Source organism: Mugil cephalus, chromosome 4 (genome assembly GCF_022458985.1).
Source record: "Mugil cephalus isolate CIBA_MC_2020 chromosome 4, CIBA_Mcephalus_1.1, whole genome shotgun sequence".
NCBI lineage: Eukaryota > Metazoa > Chordata > Actinopteri > Mugiliformes > Mugilidae > Mugil > Mugil cephalus.
The window spans coordinates 1,575,350-1,597,803 of record NC_061773.1 but is presented as its reverse complement, the minus strand read 5'-3'; the positions used below and the strand labels follow the sequence as shown (position 1 = coordinate 1,597,803).

The window sequence follows — 22,454 nt, the reverse complement described above, 5'->3', positions numbered from 1 at the left end:
ATATTTTTGTGGATCTGAAAAATGCAAATTCTGATCAGGACTTCTGGGTATAGCAATTCGCACTTGTTTCAGCGCATATAGAATTGCGTATTTGAAAGGATAGTTTGTAAAAAAAAAAAAGAAAAAGAAAAAAGAAGATTTTTTCCTTTTTTAAAAAAGCATTTAAATCTTCTGCTGTTCTTCAACAAAAACATTTTTATCTGCTCCACAGCAGTGTGACTGATAACAGAGTTCAGGTTTGTTTCGGCTGCAGGATGGGACCACTCGGACATCATTTCCCAGCTATCAACACTACGACCGCTTGAGGAGGAGAAGACGGAGAAGAAGAAGGAGAAGTGGCAGTGAGCCAGGCAGCTCAGCCAGCCGGAGCCTGCCTCAGTGAGCAGCGCAGCCGCGGAGAGGTGTCCGAAATTGGGTTATTACAGTCGCTGACGGCTGGATTTCAGCCTCGGCCCCGATGGAAAGGAGAACAACAGTCATGTTGTCGGATCTGGCCCGGGGAAAGCTGAACATCTGAGCGTCTATCACGACCGAGGTAAAAAAAAAAAAAAAAAAAAAAAAAAAAAAAGTTAAGCGCACAACCGTTCGCCATCCTCTTTTAGCCTACCTCCTCGCACTGGAGTAAAGAGATTTGGTTTTCCTTAAATGGTTAACGAAATGCTCTGATATTCTCGTTTACTGAGAGAAACTGCAGCGAGTATCAGTGTCCTCTGATCGGAGTCTGATCGCGTTAAAAACACATGACTGCAGGCGAACTAACCGATTTCTCAAGTTTCTGATGACAGGCTAGACAAACAAACCCCGTGAAGACGCGCTTCTGTGTGACTATTTCTTTATTTACGTGTTAATTTTAGGTGTGCAATCAGTCAAAGCCTCTGTGAGCTGTAGCTTGTAAATGATTTCATGATTCACTGAAAGGCAGTAGCCTACTTCAGAAACAGGCAGCCAGTGAAGTGGGGCTGCAGTGTTGGAGAGGCGATGACCTGTTGCAGGTGCACAGACCTTCCCCTGTAGCTGCTGCAACTCCTGAGCATTAAGACACGGCACAGACAGCAACAGGTCACAGTCACATCAAAGCGGCAGCATTTTCATTTCCTGCCGCTTCGATGCAAATCCACGCAGCCAGTGTCATCAGGGAACCCTCTCATTCAAAGTTGCATTGCCACCTAACTGAAAGCTGTGCAGCTGTGGATGTGTGTGCAGATACTGGGTGAACGTGTTCTTATGTCTGCTAATGAATGCTGGGATGCAAATATGATCATGGCAAAAACCGGAAGTCGGTTGCTTGTGTGACATTCTTAATCTTTGTGACAAAATAAGATTTATGTTTTATCATTTAGCCTTCCTAGGCATTTAGTGTATATTCACTTATATTTTTCTGTATATATGCAAATCATGCATTTTTGTGTAAACGTTTTATTGTATTTATTTCATTATCATTATTTTGTTAAATATTTTATTTTATTAATTGAATTACTTTTTTTGTAGCATCTCACATCTATTTTTGTTTTACTGATGGATTTCAATTTTTTTTTATGTGCAACTGAGCTACTGTGAAGAAACAATTTCCCTTGTCCCTCAATAATGTCTACGAAAGCCTAAATCGATTTAATTCCTGCTTTTCCTTTTTGTCCCCCTCGCAGGTGTCAAACATGTCGGATAAGATGTCCAGCTTCTTACACATAGGGGACATCTGCTCCCTGTATGCAGAGGGATCTACCAATGGTTTCATCAGCACTTTGGGGTACGTCCCTCTCGCTGGCTGCACATTACATGCAAGGGCCCACTTCACGCCTTTCTCTGCACTGGCACTGCGTTTGTCGAGCGGCATTTTGAAGGGACGAAATCGTATACGTAATCACGTTGTGAAAGTCAGATTTATTTATTTATTTTTATTCTTGCTTTTAATCCCACATGTCCATAAGCCTGGCTACGGTGTGTTTGTAGGTGACACAGGAATCATTTCTCACTGTCAAATCACTGAAGAGGATTAGGTAGTTAAGGGCAGATAAGGAGTTGTAATTTTTGCATTCTTTTTCATCCAGAGCAGAACCGTGAAAACAGTGGGAACCCATTCGAAGTGGTACTTTATACCACAGTGACCCCACTGCTGACAGGGCAGGGAGAAAACAAAATGTAGGGGTGGCAAGTGGATGTGGAAGGTGGATGGAAGAAAAGAAAAATTTTAATGCAGCTTAATATGGTGTTCTGAACTAATTGTAAAAGAGGGTAATAATAGGACGATGAAGCATATTGTGTTGAACTTATTTGGTATGAGGGCTGTCAGCTCAGTGTCCTGGATGCCCGTCCCCCCACCACCACCTCCTCTGGCTCATGAAAAATGGAATGAACGACCCACAGCAAAGTCTGAGTCACTATAGAGACACTGTGGCCTTTCCTCGAGTTCAAGCGCTTCCCACATAGACAAACACACGCTTGCATGCAGTGCACACTTATTTAGAAAACTATCGTGATAGATTTGGCCTGGAGCTTTCCTTCTCTCCACGCACCACCACCATCTCTGCAGCATTCTTCAGATCATCTGCTTATAGAGGAAAACTCTTTGGGCATAATAACGTATCGAGGCCGTTCAAAGTTCCTGTTTGGCAATTGGAGCGAGGGATCTGAGAGAGAATGAACTGTTCAAAAGGGTAAAAATCCTACAGCAGGACCTGTCCTTTATGAGTTACTATTAAACCCATGTTAATAACTGACCGGAAGGAAGTGAAGGATGTTCACCGAAACATGCAGGTGACCCCATTCTCATGATTTGTAATTTCTTTGTCACAAGTCCACAGCCTTATTCCTCGAGGTGTGCAGTTTGGTGGCTGGTGCAGATAGGCATGTTTGGACATTTTGCTTGAAAAGGGCCCGAAATGGATATGGGATTTGGCCGGCGTCCAGATGAGTGTTATTCTAAGCCAGTGAAAGCTAAATGTGTCACTAGAAATTCCAGTCTGCCCACTGGTCATCTAATCCAGAATATTTCCTTATTCTGTGGAAGGGGAGAGCAAACATGGTGCTCCCAGAGAAAACAGGAAACATTGGTAGAGCGTGGTACACACCCAGAAGCTTTTGTTGGAAACACTTTGTTTTCACCCCAGTATGTGCCAGCCAGCCGGCATAATGGAGATACAGTGGATCAGATACGTAACAATCTCAATTGAAATATATTCACACATTATACTTAGAGTACAGTTCAAACAAGAGACTCTAGAGTGGTGAACATGTTGATGCTGTGGATTCATATGAGTATGAAAACATTAAAAATAACTCCTGTTCTGGTCATTAGTAATTAGTCACCACTGTATTAAATCGTTAATCAAAAACAAAGATGATCAAATTAAGGCTCATCTAACATGTAATGATTTAGTGGTCTGCACATTTTTCTTTATAAATTTATTTCATTTCATTTTTTTGATGAACTGTTTGATCTAAATCCAACGATCCAAATCTTGAAAAATGCCCACTCCTTTGTTTTGTGTAGGATTCACTCTCAGAACAATTTACTATAAAAAAATGATCAAATATCTAAATTTCACAGTACGTAATGCCAGAATTTGAAGTCATTTTGCATAAGAAAATGACTGAGATGGGAAAGTTTACCAAACCCGGTAGTTGCTGTGGACGTTGATTGTCTCCAGACACATTGATATTTGATAATGATTATAAAGAGCTGGCAGCTGACCTCAGATCGTGCTTTAATATGATATCCCAAGTTTATAACCTGTTTTGAAGATGTCTAATTGTCAGTGTTATTATGTGTCCGTGTTTACAGCTTGGTGGATGACCGCTGCGTTGTCCAGCCAGACGCTGGGGACCTCAACAACCCTCCGAAGAAGTTCAGAGGTAAGAGGCACTGAGCCGGCCCTCCTCTCTGTCCTGACTTCATGACGCTAACGACTGTCTGTTTATACTGCACACTGTGTGCGAGAGACTCTGCTCAATGTGTTATGCTGTGTTTCTTTGGTGACAGCCACAATATCTCAGCCCACTGGACTTCAAACAGGCCTGCCTTTGTCAGTGTTAATGGTGTGTGTGTGTGTGCGTGTGTGTTTTATCTTGTGTGTGTTTGCTCGCACAAGTCTGTTGGAAGTAGAGGCAGATGGAGGGATTCAGCTCCGTTTATTTGTTGGAAAACAACGCGCTTGAAGAGCTCCTCTCTAAATAAAAGCATTTCGCTGTTTCGTGGTTGATGTTGCTATTATTAGCTCCCATACAGGAAGTCAAACCCATGACCTTCTGTTCTCAGGGTAAAGATTACATCTCCAGGGAAAGGCCTGGCCCAATATTGTATAGGAGTCTATGAGTGTGTTGGAAGCTTAAAGTCTGTCTTTTACATGTATAGAAACACAAGATAACCCTAATTCGCACCTGTCAGGCATAACATTATGACCACCTTCCTAATATTGTGTAGGTCTTCCTTGTGCCTCCAAAACTGTTGGGACTCATCAGAGAATGGACATGGGTCTTCTGAGGGTGTCCTGTGGTGTCTGGTAACAGACTGTTGTTAGTGGGGGTCTTTGAGTCCTATGAGTTGAGGGGAGGGGCCTCTGTGGATCATCCCACAGATACATGACCAGTTTGGGATCTAGTGAATTTGGAAACCAGGTCTACACCTTCTGTGCTGTTTATGTTTTGTGAGTTGTTCCTAAACATTTTTTGTGTGTGTGTGTGTCAAGCTGCATCCTACTGGGTGTCAGTAGGATGCTTTTCATTGCTATGGGGTGGGGGTGTCTGGTCTGGTCTAGGTGGGTCCTACTAAGTAACATCCACATGAATGAATGTCAGGTCTAAAAGTTTCCCAGCAGAACATTGAATTGTCACAAGATGGTCAGTGATATTTACTTTTTCTGTCAGGGGTTTTAATGTTGTGGATGACCAGTGTATAACTGGGTATGAAGATAAATTAAGTTTTACAGTTTAAGGTAAGCTAAGTTTACAAGCAAGTTTAGCCTTATCTAAAAGTTGATTATTCACCTATGGAATTGATACAATTGTTAGTAACTTTCAGACATTTTCCCTTTCATGATCTTACATTTCTGACTTTATAGTAAAGATTCCTTTATTCCTCCTCTATCTTCTCTCTAAAATTATTTTCGGATGTTTTCATGTTTACTGACATTTTGTACACCAGGTCATTGATTTAGAAAATATTTGATTAAAACAAAACTACTCAACAACTTTCCCCACTATGAAATTTAATATTTTTTTGCATCGTTGCTTCGCGTTTCTTTGTATGGCTTTTTATGTTGACCCTTCAAATATGTCAGCCTTTCCCATATTAATCAAATTAATTGAAATCTCTGAGTTGGCCTTTGAAGTTTGTTGGATAGCACACATTCCACTTGGAACGATATCAGCTGTCTCAAGAGTGTGAAGGAGATTGCAATGCTGTTAGAAAGGACGGAGCTTTGATCTCGGCATGGACCTGCACAGTTAAGCTCTTCAGTGGAACGCTGGTGTCTCAGGACGTGTTGTCAGTCACCAGACAATCTCTATTAGCCTGATAAACAGGGAGCATAGACTGATACCATATAAAGGAGCATCTCTCTCTATGTATCTGTTACTGTGTGCAACTGTAATCGACAACACTCATCCCATCCAAACTGTCCTTGCCCCTCAGCTAAGCATCATTCTGTATTTTGGTTAGCATTAGAAAATGTTTTTGTCCCTGTGGGTTTACTGCCAAAGTGCTATAACAATTCAGCTGAACAAGGACACCATGTTTACTGTAGCGACTGGAGAGAGTTTAAACCATCTAAACTATTTGTAGAATTCAATCCACATTGTTGGTATGGGTATTTTCAGCAGGAGATGTCATTGTACTGAAGGAACATCTTTTGGCTCAGTCAAACAGAAAGGAGGTTTTTACTAAATATCACTCAGTCGTCCATCCTTCCCCAGTATTTTTTCCCATCTAGTGATTTCAGCAAGTACAGTACACTCAAAGCAGGAGTTGTTAATCTAAGCCAATGCAGAACACTGCAGGTCTTTTCCACATCTGAATTTATTCAGGTAATGCTGCAGACACGTGTTCTTTTTTGCCAGTAAGTAAATAGTTTTTGCTGTTCTATTACTGTCACTACAGCAGACTTATGCTTTGAGTGTTGTGCAACTGGTCCTTCACCATGTCAGCTGGTGTCGACCAGAAGAGACCTTAATGTCAATGTAACAATGTGAGGCCTCCGCATGCAAGAAAGAGGTGAAGATGGTATAGGATAATATGGAAAAAAGACACCTGGAGGAGATTACAGTGAAGCCATACCCACATACAGCAGAAACAGAATAGAGATATTTAAGGTGATATTTTTGCTAACTAGAAATTCATATTATGTGGTATACAATATCAGCCTTAAAGGTCAGCTCAAGCATCTTGGAGTACCCAGCCTGTGAAAACAATTACATAACGACTTTTGGGAGATTTGAACTTTGAGACTAAATAAGGACTGTTATAGATTAAAAATCTTTTTTTTTTCATATATGCCAGGAGGATGCAATTGCCTGACCCACTCTGTGGACTGAAGCCCCTGCTGCTTCAATTTTGGCTATCCTCACCATAACCTGGACAATACCCTGTCTAGTTTCCCACATGCAGTTGATGGAGTGTACCCTTCATGCATGTTAAGACATTTGTCATATTCAAAACACATTGCACGCTGTGGCAAAAGATAGTGTGTGAGTTTGGTGTATTCGTGAAATCGTTAGAAATGAATGTCACAAATTGTTAAGGGAGGATCGCTATGTACCCTTTTTCACTCCCTGCATTGTGGCTTCTTGTCAAACACAGGTGCAATTTATAACATCAACAGGGGCTAAATTCCATTGAGCTGTTGCAGGGATCCTGTTGTTGATGGTGCAGCATATCTGAGTCTGAGAGCTAACTAATTCCATCTGTGTCTGCTGTGTGTTTGGATTCCATACCAATTTTATAGAACATACACTTGAAAGCAAATGGCCTTTACACAGAAGAGATTTTTTGACATGCCACATGAGGAAAAGGCCTGTAAAAATAATAATGAGGACTCAGGATTAATTTAAGTAATGCCCCTGTCAGGCAAAAGTGTGTGACAGTGAGCCTCTATGAACCAGGATCCTGAAACTGAAGCAGCTAAATGGAACAGGGCCATCATTCAGTTTATTATTAACAGACATCCCTTTTCTACTGTGACACGTCAGAATGTCTTCAGTAAATTTTTTTTGTTAGTACTGACCATAGACTGTATATAAAAATGAATGAAGCGTCCCCACTTGCAAGTGGTTGAACCGGTGCTAGTTTTCCAGGGATATGGGCACCGCCATCTTACAAAGTTGGAGCCAGAGTCTGCGCTGTGCAGTCCAAGAGTGGAGTCATACGTGATCGTGTTGATGGTGACCCGCCCACACTTGCACTAGACTCACTTTCATTTTAGTTTGAATAAGACTGCGCTCTGCTCTTCCTCCACCAGTTACACGCTTTACTGAGTGGTTGGCATGGCAACTGGTAGTAGTCATGATGACACATCCTGTTTCAATAGCGTCAGAGATTTTAGAAACACTGACACTTGAGTATACATCAGTAATATATTTACTACCTAAAATGACAGAAAGTATCCTTCAAAAAGTTATTTTACATTTAATTAAATTTAAATTAACATTTAAATTAATTTAGTCCAAGTCCCCTCCACTAACACTGGGGGTTTGAGACTTATACTGCAGCGAGTCACCAGGGGGAGCTCTACTTGCTTTGGCTACACTTTTGAGGAACTGTTCTGTCGTCCATCTTTGTTTACAGTCTATGGTACTGACACGTCAAAGCAAGAAGGATCTGGGTCCAAAACCCACCAGCTAGCTGGGGCCTTGCTGTGTGGAGCTTGCATGGTTTCTCCAGTCCAACAGTTCAATCAAGGCACTCTTGATAGGTTAAATAGTGTTTCTGTATTGACTGTCAGTGTGAATTGTTGTACATTTCTCTGTATTAGCCCTGTAATGGACCTGTCCAGGGTGTTCCCTGCCTCTCACATAATGATAGTTGGGATAGATTCCATCCAAAACCCTCTAAGGATAAGCTGTAAAAGATGAAAAACGTCACATACAGAAAGCTAAATGTATTTAATTCATTTTTCAATTTGGAACAACACCTCCCTTTTCTGCAGACATTGCACAGTGCAAGGGCACATTTAGTCACATTTGCAGGATGAAAACACTACAGGAAAAAAATAAATAAAATGCATGCTTTAATTTCATATAATAACAATAATAACATGTACTAGACAAATCTGTGATGAGGCCAAGTCAGGAGTTTTGTCCTTAAAGTCTGTGGATTTTATCGTCTCAGTTCTTCACAAGAATCTTTAAGAATGTTGTTGCCAGCTGAGGAAGCTGAGTGTTTGTGTTTTGTTTCTTGAGCTTGCCACAGATAACCATGAGAATTGTGAAAGATTATGAAAGTGAACAAGAAACGGGTTTTTTTCCTTCCTTAAACATCCACAAACAATCTGGTGTGCTTGCACATGCCTATTTCCTTCTCCTCCAAACGTCTTTGGGAACAGCCAGATTTGAGGCCTCCCTCTGCAGGGAAAACACTGTTTTTCTGTCCCTCCCCATCTGGGAGGCTGCTCAGCTGTTTGGGAGAGGCAGAGATAATGCTACTAAGTGGACGCTGAAAAAGGCACAAGTCCAAGATGAGCCCTGTCCACTGGGCCACACTGTCACTGCTGAGGTATGCTCAACATTTCCTCCTAATGTAAACACAAGCACCCTCCACACAATCATACTCTTCACTCGTGTAGTCTGCGTCCGTACACCGAGGCAGGCGCCTGTGCTTTGCTTTTCACCTAGGATGGTGCTTTGATATACCATTACACACCTACACACTCTGACTGCAGAGATCAGTGTGATCACCAAGCAGCAGCCAGCACTGACACAGAGACAGCACTGGAACAATGCTTTGTAATACTTTACTTAGTTTCTGTGAGTCATCAGTCAGTTATTTGAGTGTCAGAGTCACTGTGTAATCTGTCATCCTCTTTACTAAGTCATCAATCACTGTCTTCACATTGTAATAAGAAGAGTGAGAGGTGTATTGTTGTGTGTTTATGGCAGTCACATTTTTGTTAATGTTGACAATTGCTAATGAATTTTACAGCTTGATGCGGCAACTAGTAGTTTTTGAATTGCTGACGTATTGTAGAAGTTAAAGTGGGTCATTGAGTCATCGCCGTAATTTTTCATACATGCTAGATGTCTGGGATTGTTTGCAATGTGGTTCTGTGGATGGAAAGCTGGACCTATAAGTCTGTTAATGTTGACAGACCTACAGACTTTGCTGATCTTCTGACTTAACTCTTGTACCAGACTGAGGATGATTTCCAAGCTCTCAGTCTTAACAACAACTGCATGTCTTGCCTTGAGATTCAATACAGAAATCCAGCTTCCAGGAGTTTAAAGCTTGACTGTAACCTCCTGACACCAGCAGGTCAAGTGTTCAGTTGATCATAAAATATCTACGAGCTGGTTTTTTCCACAAAACCTTGGCCGATTGTCATTGATTACAATATATCCTGATATTGGACAACACTCCAACACTATTGGAAATATTGTCTTGAAAATTGGATTCAGATGTCCATGTTCCCCTCAGGATGAAGTTACAGATTAGTCAGGGTTTTTTTTTAAACCGAAGAACAGCAAAACTAAAGATATTGACATCACCCTCAGCTACACTTAGTGTTTAGTGCTAATTAGCCAGAAGCATGATAGCATGTTAACAATCCAATAAAACAATAAAACGATGAGTGTTATACTTTCTTAGCACTGGTATGCTAGCAGTGTAACTGGAATGGTTGCTCTCAGTTTCAAAACCATTGCTTGACACACAATGGGTAGTTGAAATGTGAGAGATAGGAATTGTCTGCCCTGTGAGTGTATGTAACCTTTTGACTTGAACTGTGAGTATTCATAACATAACTCTTCTCTGTGAAACTTTGCATAGATGGGTGTGTGCATTTCCACAGAAGCATAGCTTGCCCTTCTCATAAAATCACCAAAATACGCAGCATATACTACCTGTGCAGGGAACAACATTTACCTTGACTGACCTTTAGAACATGTTAGATATGTTTACAGTATATGTATGTATATACAGGTTTTACAAGATCAATAGAGGCTGGGGTCCACCACACCATGGTGTCCAAAGATGCCCCTGAAATGGCTCAGCACCTATGAGCAGCATTTAAGATGAGGGTAGAGGACACATGGAACACCGTAACCCAGTGACTGGCATAGTGTATAGAAGCATCTTTGTTGAGTGTTGACTGGAGGTCCCAAGACCAAAGTGGGAGACCCCCCAGAAGACTGGTAATGACTAACTAACTGAACATAGTGGCAATTGACAATTAGTAGAGGGACATAGTGGTAGATGCAATTCTAAGCGATAAGAATATCAGGATGGATGTTACTTAGACATGTATCACCCACCTAGACCAGACCAGGCCCCACCCCATAGCAATGACACTCCTTGACAGCAGCAACCAGGGGCGGACTGGGACAAAAAATTGGCCCTGGCATTTTGGGCCAGACCGGCCCAAGACATTCGATAATGCAAATCTTTTTGGATTTTGCATATAGACAGTAGACAAAATTTTATCATTTCTGTACATTGTCTCTAACAAGCTACATAAAAAAACTGGCTAACACATTTTTCCAGGGCCAAAAAGTAGCGTAGCCCTGGGCTAGCCTACTACTCACCCCAGTAGCAATAATATTCTAATAATGAAATTAGAATGCTGCTCGCTGATACTGTTATTGTTGGTGCATAGTGGTTTTAAAAATTGTTTAATTCAGGATGGAAGACATTGATGTTGACTAATTTTACCTGTGTTTACAATACAAACTGCTTTGGAGGCACAAGGGAGACCTACACAACAATAGGAAGGTGGTCATAATGTTATGCCTGATTGCTGTCCTTGTCCTGGTCTCACATGTCTATGACTACAGTGCAGCTCCTTCCTTCATTCCTAAAACTCAAGAGTATTAACTCCTTAACACCACCTATCTGTTGTCAGCTACAGCCACTGTTGCTTTTAGAGACACGCAGCAGACAAGCTGGGTGGTTCTTCTGGGATGAACACCAGAAACCACTCTGTTCTTAGTCCCTTCCTCCTCTTGGAACTGCATATAATGCTTTGCAGTCTGTTAGAGGGAGGAGAGGTCTTACAGGAAACAGTGCAAAAGAATCTGTGGTCCGTGGACCCATTTGTTGTCTTAGCTGCTCTGCACGTGATTAGTTCCACAATATATTGCACGAACAGCTATTCACATCATGATCCCTATCTTGTTGATGATAGTATGCAGGAATTACCACAGAATAGATGTGTCTTTGAGTCATGTCTCATTACTGCATGGAAGAACAGTATCAAGTATGCTAGTGCTTACAAAGTTAGTTGTGTATAGAACAACCTTCAGGATTCTGATCTTCTTAGATGTGCTTAAGTTAAGTGAAGTTTTATGCAGTCAATTAAGAGGGAAAAAAATCTAATTTTGTTTATTTTCATCTGCACAATCCAACTATAATATTGTTCACCATGGTGAATCATACTCCCTTGTGTTGCCATGCAATACATCTAATTGAAAACTATTAATGTTGTTGTTTTTTTCGCATCAGTCGGGCTGTAATAAAACTTCTCCTCAGGTAAACCATTTCTGCCTTACCAGGGTTACACGCATCTTCCTCTTGATCCTCTTGAATCTGGTTAAGTTTGTGAGACAGCTTTTTGCTGAATGTCGATCAAACACAGCTGGTGTTAGTGGCGTTAACAACCCAGACAGACCAACGGTCGTTTCCCTTTGTTGACTGTTCTCTCGAGAGCTCCAACAGATGCGATATTGCAAATAAACTTGTCGACTAAGTGACATGAAGTTACAGCTTGAACAATAATCACTGAATTAAATGGATTCCCACAATGTCCCCCTCCTTTACAATTGGTGCACAAAAGAAATATTTATTGTGAGTTAGTACAATACATACTGTACCTTTAGAATGAGCATTCAATAAAGTGAGAACAAAAGACTTAGAACAGGAACATTCTATTCTATATATTTTCCCAGTTATAGTATAATGCAGTTTAAGACAGTCTGAAGTGTTTATTTCATCAGATCTTCATCAGATGTTGTCTGTGCATGGGACAACATTTACCTTGACTTAACTTCAGAACAAATCATATACAGAGATCAGGCATAACATTATGACCACCTTCCTATTATTGTGTAGGTCTTCCTTGTGCCTTCAAAACAGTTGTGACTCGCCAGAGAATGGACATGGGTCTTCTGAGGGTGTCCTGTGGTGTCTGGTAACAGAATGTTGTTAGTGGGGGTCTTTGGTTCCTATGAGTTGAGGGGAGGATCATCCCACAGATACTTGATCAGTTTGGGACCAAGTCAACACCTTGTGTTCTTTGTGTTTTTTGAATAATTCCTAAACTCTGTGTGTGTGTGTGTGTGTGTGTGTGTGTGTGTGTGTGTGTGTGTGTGTGTGTGTGTGTGTGTGTGTGTGTGTGTGTGTGTGTCAGGCTGGAGTGTCATTGCTATGGGGTAGGGGTGTTTGGTCTGGTCTAGGTGGGTGCAACATGTCATCAACACGGATGAATGTCAGGTCCAAAAGTTTTCCAGCAGAACACTGAACTGTCTCAGCATGACCAATGTTGTTAACTTCTCTTGTCAGTGGTCATAATATTATGCCTGATTAATGTTTAAAAGTTTAAAACCAAATAAAAATAGCACATTCACATATTTTTAGTTTGTCGTTGACACATCGTGCTGGTATTCAGGACTGCACCAAAACAAGCTATAGCACCTAACAGGTCATTAAATGAGGCTTTGTGTTTTTCTCTTGTCATAAAACCATAAATAAATCAAACCATGTCCTGTCGCTCACTAAGCTCCTGACACTTGCCACACACATCGTTAGCATTAAACTACTGTTTTTCACTTGTTCTTTTCATGCTTGAAGGCAGTGTCAGAATACAACTCCATCTTCTACTCTGACTCAGTGGCTCTCTCCGCTATGTGTGTGAGAATGAGAGAGACCTAGTGGTGCTGCTAGATGATGAAGGAACATTTTTGTTTCGGCGTGATACCATTTTAGTATGCACTGTTTAACACGCTGCTATTATGACTCACGCTGCATTTATACTGTGCACATGGTGCAGTGGTTTGTAGATATGTGTTTTTATCAGAATACCAGCTATAATGAATCAGTTTCCTGCCCAGTCACACATTAACTTGCTGCATGCTTCTTTGACTGTATGTGAGTCCGACATAGGGCCACGGACTTATTAATAAAGTAGTTGGAGACTTGCGGTCTTGATTAAGTCCTTGTCCTCTATTTAAGTCTCAAGTGCATTTTTTGACTCTTTGACTCTGTGTTTCAGACTGACTTACTAGCCAGAAAATAATATAATATTTATTCCTCTCACCATGAAATGTCATTGAAACATGCTAAGCTGCAGTGAATTAATATTTTTTTTATGGAGAAGCAGCCAGAAATTAGTGGAAATACGTTATGTCTGCATCACCACAGTGTGTAGTTAGGCTTCTGGGGAGGCTGCGCGTCAGGATACGGCTTTAGGGTCTGCATAGGGTCTGGGCATTAGATGTAGAAACATTTAAATCTGTAGTTTAATGACAAAATAATAATAAAAAATACTGTCTTTGCTTGTTGCATTAGCTTTTTTGACAGATGAGTATGCCGTGCTAATGTGTTTTAGGCCCCTCACTGAATGCACAATCTCTGATCAGACCACCAATTCAACACTTGGAAATCTGTTTACAGGTCTTGGGTTAGGTCCGTTTCTTGTGTCTTTTGTGACCCTTAAGGCAGCTCTGTGAAGTCTGATAAATTTGCCTCGAGCAACATTTGGTGACATCAGCCAGGTTTTGTGACTTCTCTCAAGGAATTAACACCTTTGAGATGTTTAGGCTTGTTCTGTAGGACTTATGCACAACTCTATTCGTATTTGAGAGCACCCATATGTTTTGTCACACATACCTCAGAGCTGGTGAGGGGTTGGAAGCTCAGTATCAAAGGCAGTTTTGTTTAAGATCCCCAACAGATATCTGAGTGCTAAATAAAGTCATGTTTATGGGTTGGAGTTCCGGTAGTATTTTTTCTTTTTCTTTTTTTTCTTTTTTTGTAGGTTGCAGGAATGTTAATGAATAATTTCCCAACTGCTTGTCCCGCACAGTGACCCGGGAGGAAACTCTCACCCTGTTTCAGAGTTTCATGTTTCAGAGTAACTTTCATGTTTTCTTTCTCTCAGCTGATTGTGATCAAAGGCAAATGTTCTGTTCTGGACGATCGTCACGTCACGTGCAGACTTTGCTTCACGTACCACAACAGATGAGAAGAATTGGCCGTGTGGAATTATAGGCTAGCTTACTTGTTAGACATGACCTCTCAGTGCTGTCTACACTCCAAAGATTGATCCGTGATTACTTGTGGAAACATGTGGAAAACATAAACACACGCTGACTCCATCTACAGCAGTGGATGGCTCCAATCCCTCTCTTTTTTTTTTTTTTTTACCCTTTCTGTGCTTCTCTCTCTCTCTCTGTTTTACATTCTTGAACTCTCTTCCCGTCTTCCTCATTTCTCTTTCACTTCCTTCTCATTGTTTTTCTAACCTTATTTTGGGTCAAATTTAAAGTAAACTATAGATGAGGCGAGGATGGGCTCAGGGTTAGATTCAGGAGATAAAGCACATTAGCTACAGGGAAATAAATGGTGTGTGTGAAATGGTTGGGGGAATTCAGAAAGTAGAAGGAGGGATGATAGAATATTGAGGGTGGTGGTGGTGGTGGTGGTGGGTGTAGGGAGTCCCCACCCTCTTCTTTCTCTTTCTGTCATCCCACTCCCCTTCTCATGGCTGGCCTTATTTGGTCATGTTACAGCAGCTACGGCACGAGGAGAGAGAGAGAGAGGGAGAGAGAGAGAGAGAGGGAGAGAGAGAGAGGGAGAGAGAGAGAGAGAGGGAGAGAGAGAGAGAGAGGGAGAGGGAGGGAGAGGGAGAGGGAGGGAGAGGGAGAGAGAGAGAGAGAGAGAGAGAGAGAGAGAGAGAGAGAGAGAGGGAGAGAGAGAGGGAGAGAGAGAGGGAGAGAATGGGCGAAGGATGGACAGATTGTTCTTTTTTTTCTCCTCTTTTCACTCTCTCCAAAAAGGAAGCTGTGCTCTGATGAGAGGTGAAGTCAGAGGAAAACCAGGACTCGGAGGGAGGAGTCACTGGTGAGCAGAGGTTTAACTCTGCAGGGAAAGCAGCTCATCTGTACTTGTTATCTTGAACTGCTTTCATCCAGCGTTGTAGTTTATGTGTGCTTCAGTTAAAAAAAAAGTTGTCGAGCAGCTTGTCACAGAAGAGGAACTCTCCTGGGACAGAAGAGGAACTCTGTTTAAAACTGCATCCACATGCAAATAAAAAAGAGCCGGTTTCCCGCCTGGTGTATTTCTGCACTATCTATGAAAATGAACGGCACAATCAGCGCCTATTGGTCACAGCAGCAGCTCATCGCCGCTGCGGTTACAAACCCTGACCGACCACAGCTCCATGCTGCGACGCATCTGCTGTGTCACATCGCAACAGACACATACTGTAGAGGCCTTTTTATGCTGTTACCTATCTAACTCTGACCACACAATTAAACACATGTTACTATGCTTTTTGAGCACAGACACATGCCACGTTTCCCCTCCACAAAACAGTCACAAGCCTTTGATGTCCATTCAGGAGGATTATTAATGTGTGTTTGAAGTGCAGCAACGCACGCATGTGCTTCAGTTTACAAAGACGTGAATATAATTAGTGTGATTTATTTCTTGTGTGTTGGGGTTATTATTATGCTTCCAATGCATTTAAAAAGTGGCTAAAAATGGGTTCCCTGTTGCTTTCATTAGAATCTTGGTTTATTGGTACTCGCTTTAGATAATGAGATTGAGGAATGTAACATGTAAGTTAGGAAAGTCTGATTGTCTGATGACAGTTACATCTATAGGCAGCACTGGAAGCTGGAAGCTGTACTGTAAGTTTAACATGCTCTGTATCTGCTCTTTAGAGCATGTTGAACACCTTTGTATACTGCCTACCTGTGGTGGCGTTAGTTATGGTCGGGGTACCTACCTGCCCAGCTGTTCTATGTAACCTGATGTTTAGAAGTATGTGTAGGGTGTCAGAAAATGATTTCATCACAGTAAACACCTCTGTCCGATTTTCTTCCAAACAGTGAAACCATTGTCGGATATGTCTGTATGGTAGACACTGAACGTTGTGGAAGGCTTTGTATCTCCATATATATTTATATATTTATGTATATATATATATCATCTCCTACTACCGCTTATCCTCACTAGGGCCGTGGGGGTTGCTGGAGCCTATCCCAGCTGTCATCGAATGAGAGGCGGGGAACACCCTGGACAGGTCGCCAGCGTATCACAGGGCCATTCGCACCCACAGTCACACCTAGGGTCAATTTAGAGTCACCAATTAGCCTAACAATTAGTCTTTGGAGGTAGGAGGAAGCCGCAGTACCCGAAGCAAACCCAGGCAGACACAGGGAGAACATGCAAACCACCCAGAAAGGCCTGAGCTGGACTCGAACCCGGACCTTCTCGCTGGGAGGCGTCAGTGCTAATCAATATATAGGCATTGATATATATATCGTGTTTCCTGCCGATCATTAAATCATTTCTTTTGATCTCAGTCCTTCTGTATACTATCTGTATCTATATGAATATCTGGCTATTTTTGTCTTTCTCTTTTGATTGATTGATTTATTTTTATTTTTATCTGTATGTATTCTTTCTCTTTGCAGACTGTCTGTTCAGACTCTGTCCAATGAACCGCTACTCAGCCCAGAAGCAGTTCTGGAAAGCAGCGAAGCCTGGAGGGAACACGGACACGGTGCTACTCAACAAGCTCCATGTAAGTGAAGTGCCAACACAATTGTTGACTACCAGCAGTCACCACGGTCCACTGCACTGCACACAGTCCTGTCCTCAGGCCTCAGGAGTCATGATTTTAAGTTCACACGTTATTATTGAATTAGATGACTAAATGGCAAAGCAGTGCTTACTCACATTGACTACACAGCACAGTTTAAAAGCTTTACTTAAAAAGCCATTGTAGATATTGGCTGAGGTAGAATTCTTTTCTTTTAAGTCCTTTTATAGACACTTCTGTTTTTCACTACTACTGTCCTCTCGCTCTCTTTTCTTTCTCCTTCGATACAATACCATTTAAAGCAATCTGCTAACTGACTACACAGTCATAAAATGGAAGATTACAATCTCTCCTGTGTTACCATGGAGATAAGAGTCTGAGCTTCAGTTACAATCCTGCTGAGTTGTACATTTTGTCTAAGAACTTTATCGCTACTGTATTGCCATGCTTTGTTAACAGCTAGCCAATCAGATTGCTTCTTATGGCTTTGGGATGTATATTATGAAGTGAAGTGAAGTTGTGATATTTACTATCTTAATTTAAAAATTTTTCTTGTCTCTATTTCGCATCCCAGCATGCAGCAGACTTGGAGAAGAAGCAAAATGACTCTGAAAACAAGAAACTCCTTGGAACCGTAATCCAATACGGGAATGTCATTCAGGTTTGTTCCTCTGGGATAGTTGTTCGGTATTTGATCAGATAAACTTTATTGAGACTGACGCCATGTTTCATTAAAACTGAATATGAAGGTGAAAGTTTCCAATATGGCATGTCTTAAATTTCAAATAAATATGATTCAGTTGGAGTGCAGGGATAGCATCCTCCTCAGTATTCATTCTGAATGAAAACTAAAACTACATGTGCTTCATTTAAAACTTGCATTTTTGCATAGTTTTATAAGGCAACTGGTTAGAACACAAATATATGGTTATGGATCTTTAAACTGATTGTAAAGCACTCCGAAGAGCAGACTATTCAATGAATACTGGCCATCTCATTAGGTACACTTTACCTTATTTGTTCCACGGCGCGTTATCCTGCTGGCAGCTGGGTACTTTGTGGTCATAAAAGGATGCATATGCAACAATACTCAGGTGAGCTGGGCCATTTAGAGGGTACTCAAGTGGTACTAAGGGGCACAAATTAGTACCAAGAAAATACCCATAGCACAATTACAGCACCACTACCAGCCTGCACCAATAGAAGGCAGTATAGATCCATGTGTTCATGTTGTCTGTGAAGGTTCTCTGTTATCAAGGTCTGACTCTACCATCTGAACGTTGCAGCACAAATTCATCAGACCAGACAATTTCCTGGCAATTTTCAGTCTTCTACTGTCCAATTTTGGTAAACGAAGGCAAAATGCAGCCACCGTTTTCTGCTCTTAGCTGATATCAGTGGCACTCGGTGTGATCTTCTGTACTATAGCCCATCTTCTCCAGGGTTAGACGCGTTATGACGAGGTGCTGTTGATCATCAATGCGCTCGAATCTTTGTGGTTGTTCTCCTCTTCCGGTATCGACAAAACATGTTCTCCCAAAGAACTTTCTACTCACCGGGTATTTTGTCTTTTTCAGACCATTCTGTCTCTAGAGATACTTGTTTGTGAAAAGCCCAGTAGATTGGAAATGTCTGAAACTGGCACCAACAACCATACCATGTTCAAAGTCGCTTAAATCACCTCGCCATTCTGATTTTCTGTTTTAACAAATCATCTTGACCGCGTCTAGTTTCTGCCATGTGATTGGCTAATAAGTATATAAAATACACAGAATACACAAAATACACAAATGGCTTTCTGTTTTGTATTGCATCTTGTATCAACTCAATTTCTAGTAGGTGAGTGTTGAACTTATTGCTCCTTCTCAGCTCCTTCACCTGAAGAGCAACAAATACCTGACCGTGAATAAACGTCTGCCAGCACTGTTGGAGAAGAACGCCATGAGGGTGATGTTAGACACTGCTGGAAATGAGGGTTCCTGGTTCTACATTCAACCCTTTTACAAACTTCGCTCCATAGGAGACAGCGTGAGTCACTGTCTGTAAATTTCTTGGTATTGCACATTTTGGAATCAATATTTTCCAAAATCATTTGAATCAAATTGAATGTTTAAACTGCGCATTTCATATATTTCAGCCCTCACATTGTAGATTAGTATTTTAAGAATGTAGATTTAAGGAGCTGGAACAACAGCAACAACAACAATAGAACTATTAGAAGATTAGAATTATCTTTACATTTTAAATAACTTAAATATTAGTATATTAGACATCAGATTGTTGTTGGTAACGTTGTGTGGAAATATTAAAAGGCCTTCTTTGAAAATTTCAGATATATAAATTTGAAAAGCAATACTTTTTATTTAAGAAAAAAGAGATCCTCCTAAGCCTGAGGAACCTGAGGAATCTGTTTGATTGCAACTACATGGCTGGACCAGGGCCCACATCCAGTTTACCTGATCACAAATCTCCCGTTGGCACCAGTTAGCTCTTCTCCCTTGCAACAGAAAGTAGTGGGCTGTTGCCCAAGGACAAAATGGTAGAAACCAGACTTCACTGTTAAGCTCCTTTGAAAGTAGGTATGGCATGAGGCCTGAGCAGCAGGTCGTGGACAGTAAGAAAATTGGAGTTAGTCCCAGCCTGCTGAGAACAGACACTGACATGTGAATGTGTCCTCTGAATAAGGTCTACATGTTGAGCTCCCAATGATCATCTCATGGCTCAAGTGAACCATTTTTTAATAAAAAATAAAAAATATTTCTAAATAATTTATGTAATGCATCCAATTAAAGAATTAGTTTAATGTGCATTAGGACTGGAGGGATTTTTGATGATAGCTTTCCATCTTCTTAAACATTTCCATTCCTTACCCCATGGTCAGCCTGTTTGCACTCTTGACATAGCCTTTGTATCTTTATGGATTGTTTGTGTGTGTATTTTTTTGTTTGTTTGTTTGTTTCTTTGATTAAAGGTGGTGATTGGGGACAAAGTGGTCCTGAACCCAGTGAATGCTGGTCAGCCGCTTCATGCCAGCACACACCAGCTTGTGGATAATCCAGGGTGCAATGAGGTTTGACTGTTTTTTCCACTAATCACAAATCATGAATGCCTGTGGCATATGCATTCTTCAGTTTTATATTTGTTAGGCTTCTCTTAAACATTGTTATAATGTTACTATTACAGATGCACTGACAAATGTATACAGGAAGCCAACTTAACATGTAACTTGTTACGCTGTTTCTCTGCACTGTGCAGAATTTCTGATAGGATTGCTCCTACACACACATCCTACCCTGCCTGCTTGTTTTTCAGGTGAACTCAGTCAACTGTAACACCAGCTGGAAGATTGTCTTGTTTATGAAATGGAGTGATAATCAGGAGATCATCCTAAAGGGGGTATGTCTTGCAGCAGCTACCACAAAAACAGATCTTGCTGTTTTACTTATGGTATTTATTTTCAAATCAAATCAAATCAAATCAAATCAAGCCTTATTGTCATTTTGACATACATACAACTGTAATGCGGGAAGAATGTAGTTGCGCTTCTCTCAGAGATCTGTGCAGACTTGGCAAAAATAAATCAAATGTACAGTTCCTTAAGTTGAAATAATAACTTAAGGGAAAAAAAAATTGTAGTAAGCAAAGTGCAAAATGCAGGGTGCTTTGTGTGTCAGGTTAGCAGTTTAACAGTCTAGCAGCTTGTGATAGAAAACTCTTCATCATCGTCTGTTAGTCCTGCTCTTTATATTACCGTTTGCCTGATGACAGCCGTTCAAACAGTTTAGTGAGAGGGCGAGAGGGTCTCTGATGATCTTTCCTGCACTGTTCTTGCATCAGCACTGAAAAAGTTCTTGAACAGAAGGCAGTGAGACTCTGATAACTCTTTGTGTCCCCCTCTGCCACTGTCAACCACCATAGAAATGGAGTACCAAGAGGATCTTTCCTGAGTTTGCTCAGTGCGGTCCCACATTTCCTCCAGACTCACTTGCGTTTTCGTTTAATTAATACCTCCACCAAAGATGCACACTCACACTTGAGTCTACATCAGTATTATATTAACTACCTAAAATGACAGAAACTGTTCATGGAAAAAAAATGATAAAAATAAGAGCGTAGCTTATGACGTACACTGCAGCCAGTCACCAGGGGGAGCTCTACTTGCTTTGGTTTCACTTTTGAGGAGCTGTTCCATCTCCATCTTTATTTTATGATGCAGTACATACACATACATAAAGCAAACATTGTCATGTTTATTTTGGGTCAGTTCAATACAGCATTACTGAGATAATTTTAGAAATTAAGGCATCCTTAATGTATCAACATTTTCTTTCAATGAACATCCATGTTTTTCTTGCACAGCTTCTGTCGTCAGAGTTTTGTAGACTGTTTCCAGTTCAGTGTTATTTGACACTACATGCTTACAAATGAGGTTTAGGATTAGATTATGAACCAATATCAGACAGTACTGTCAGTCCCCGTCATTTTTAAGCAAGTTCTCCATAGATCTTGTTGGGTTTGTTTGAACAAGACATTATTTTGACAAAAATTGTTGTTTTTAAGATATTATTTATTAGTTATTTTTATAACTTTTACCCCCCCCCCCCCCCCCCCGTCTGTCCAGGGTGATGTGGTACGATTATTTCATGCAGAGCAGGAAAAATTCCTCACGTGTGACGATCACAGAAAAAAGCAGTATGTTTTTCTCCGCACTACTGGGCGACAGTCAGCTACCTCGGCAACCAGCAGTAAAGCCCTGTGGGAGATTGAGGTGAACATGAACATAAATATTTTTGGAGCTGTGTTTTGATGTTTGTGCTTTTTGCTTGTGATGTAAAGTGGTATCTGAAAACCACAATTATGCTCATCAGCATTCATTTCACACCATTCTCGAATTCAGGTTGTACAACATGATCCTTGTCGTGGGGGGGCTGGGTACTGGAACAGCCTCTTCCGATTCAAACACTTGGCCACTGGACACTACCTGGCTGCAGAGGTCAGTCCAGCAAGGAGCTTGTGTTTTTGGTACTAGAGCCGCAATCAATTTAAAGGAACTCTCTTTCATCGGCATAGTCTATACAGATACTCTGATCCTACTATAGGAACTACTGTTGTATTGTAAGATACTTAAACTAAAGTTGCTTTTTGAGTGAGTGATCTTTATAGCTGTCTAAGATGAGACTGATTTAAAGAAAACGTAATCTACATCATTATGTTATACTATAAAGCCATTATCTGCTCTAGGTTTCAGTATTAAGTTCTGAGACTGTATTTTTTACAGGTGAATCCGGAGTATGAAGAGGAGTGTCTGGAGTCTCGCTCGTCAGTAAGTAAGCCATGCAGAAAAACTGACCTCGGCCCATGGTTGTTAATCTTAACAAGTACATCAATCAGGCATAACATTATGACCACTGATCATAATGGACAGGAGAAGTGAATAACATTGACCATCTTGTGACAATGTTCTGCTGCAAGCTTTTGGACCTGACATTC

At 41.0% G+C, this 22,454-nt stretch overlaps 1 protein-coding gene across 5 annotated transcripts in view; it reads left to right on the top strand.

The window, feature by feature from the left end:
• Window positions 1–21: 21 nt before the first annotated feature.
• Window positions 22–22,454, top strand: part of LOC125007204 (inositol 1,4,5-trisphosphate receptor type 1) — a 72,520-nt gene continuing 50,087 nt past the window's right edge. For all 5 annotated transcript variants that reach the window (XM_047583863.1, XM_047583862.1, XM_047583861.1 and 2 more), the window contains exons 1-11: window positions 22–535; window positions 1,644–1,744; window positions 3,779–3,849; window positions 16,837–16,946; window positions 17,539–17,625; window positions 18,834–18,992; window positions 19,936–20,034; window positions 20,277–20,360; window positions 21,586–21,732; window positions 21,862–21,957; window positions 22,243–22,287. In XM_047583863.1, coding sequence (XP_047439819.1) covers window positions 1,653–1,744; window positions 3,779–3,849; window positions 16,837–16,946; window positions 17,539–17,625; window positions 18,834–18,992; window positions 19,936–20,034; window positions 20,277–20,360; window positions 21,586–21,732; window positions 21,862–21,957; window positions 22,243–22,287 — 990 coding nt within the window. In that variant the 5' untranslated portion in view covers window positions 22–535; window positions 1,644–1,652. The remainder of the gene's footprint in view (window positions 536–1,643; window positions 1,745–3,778; window positions 3,850–16,836; window positions 16,947–17,538; window positions 17,626–18,833; window positions 18,993–19,935; window positions 20,035–20,276; window positions 20,361–21,585; window positions 21,733–21,861; window positions 21,958–22,242; window positions 22,288–22,454) is intronic.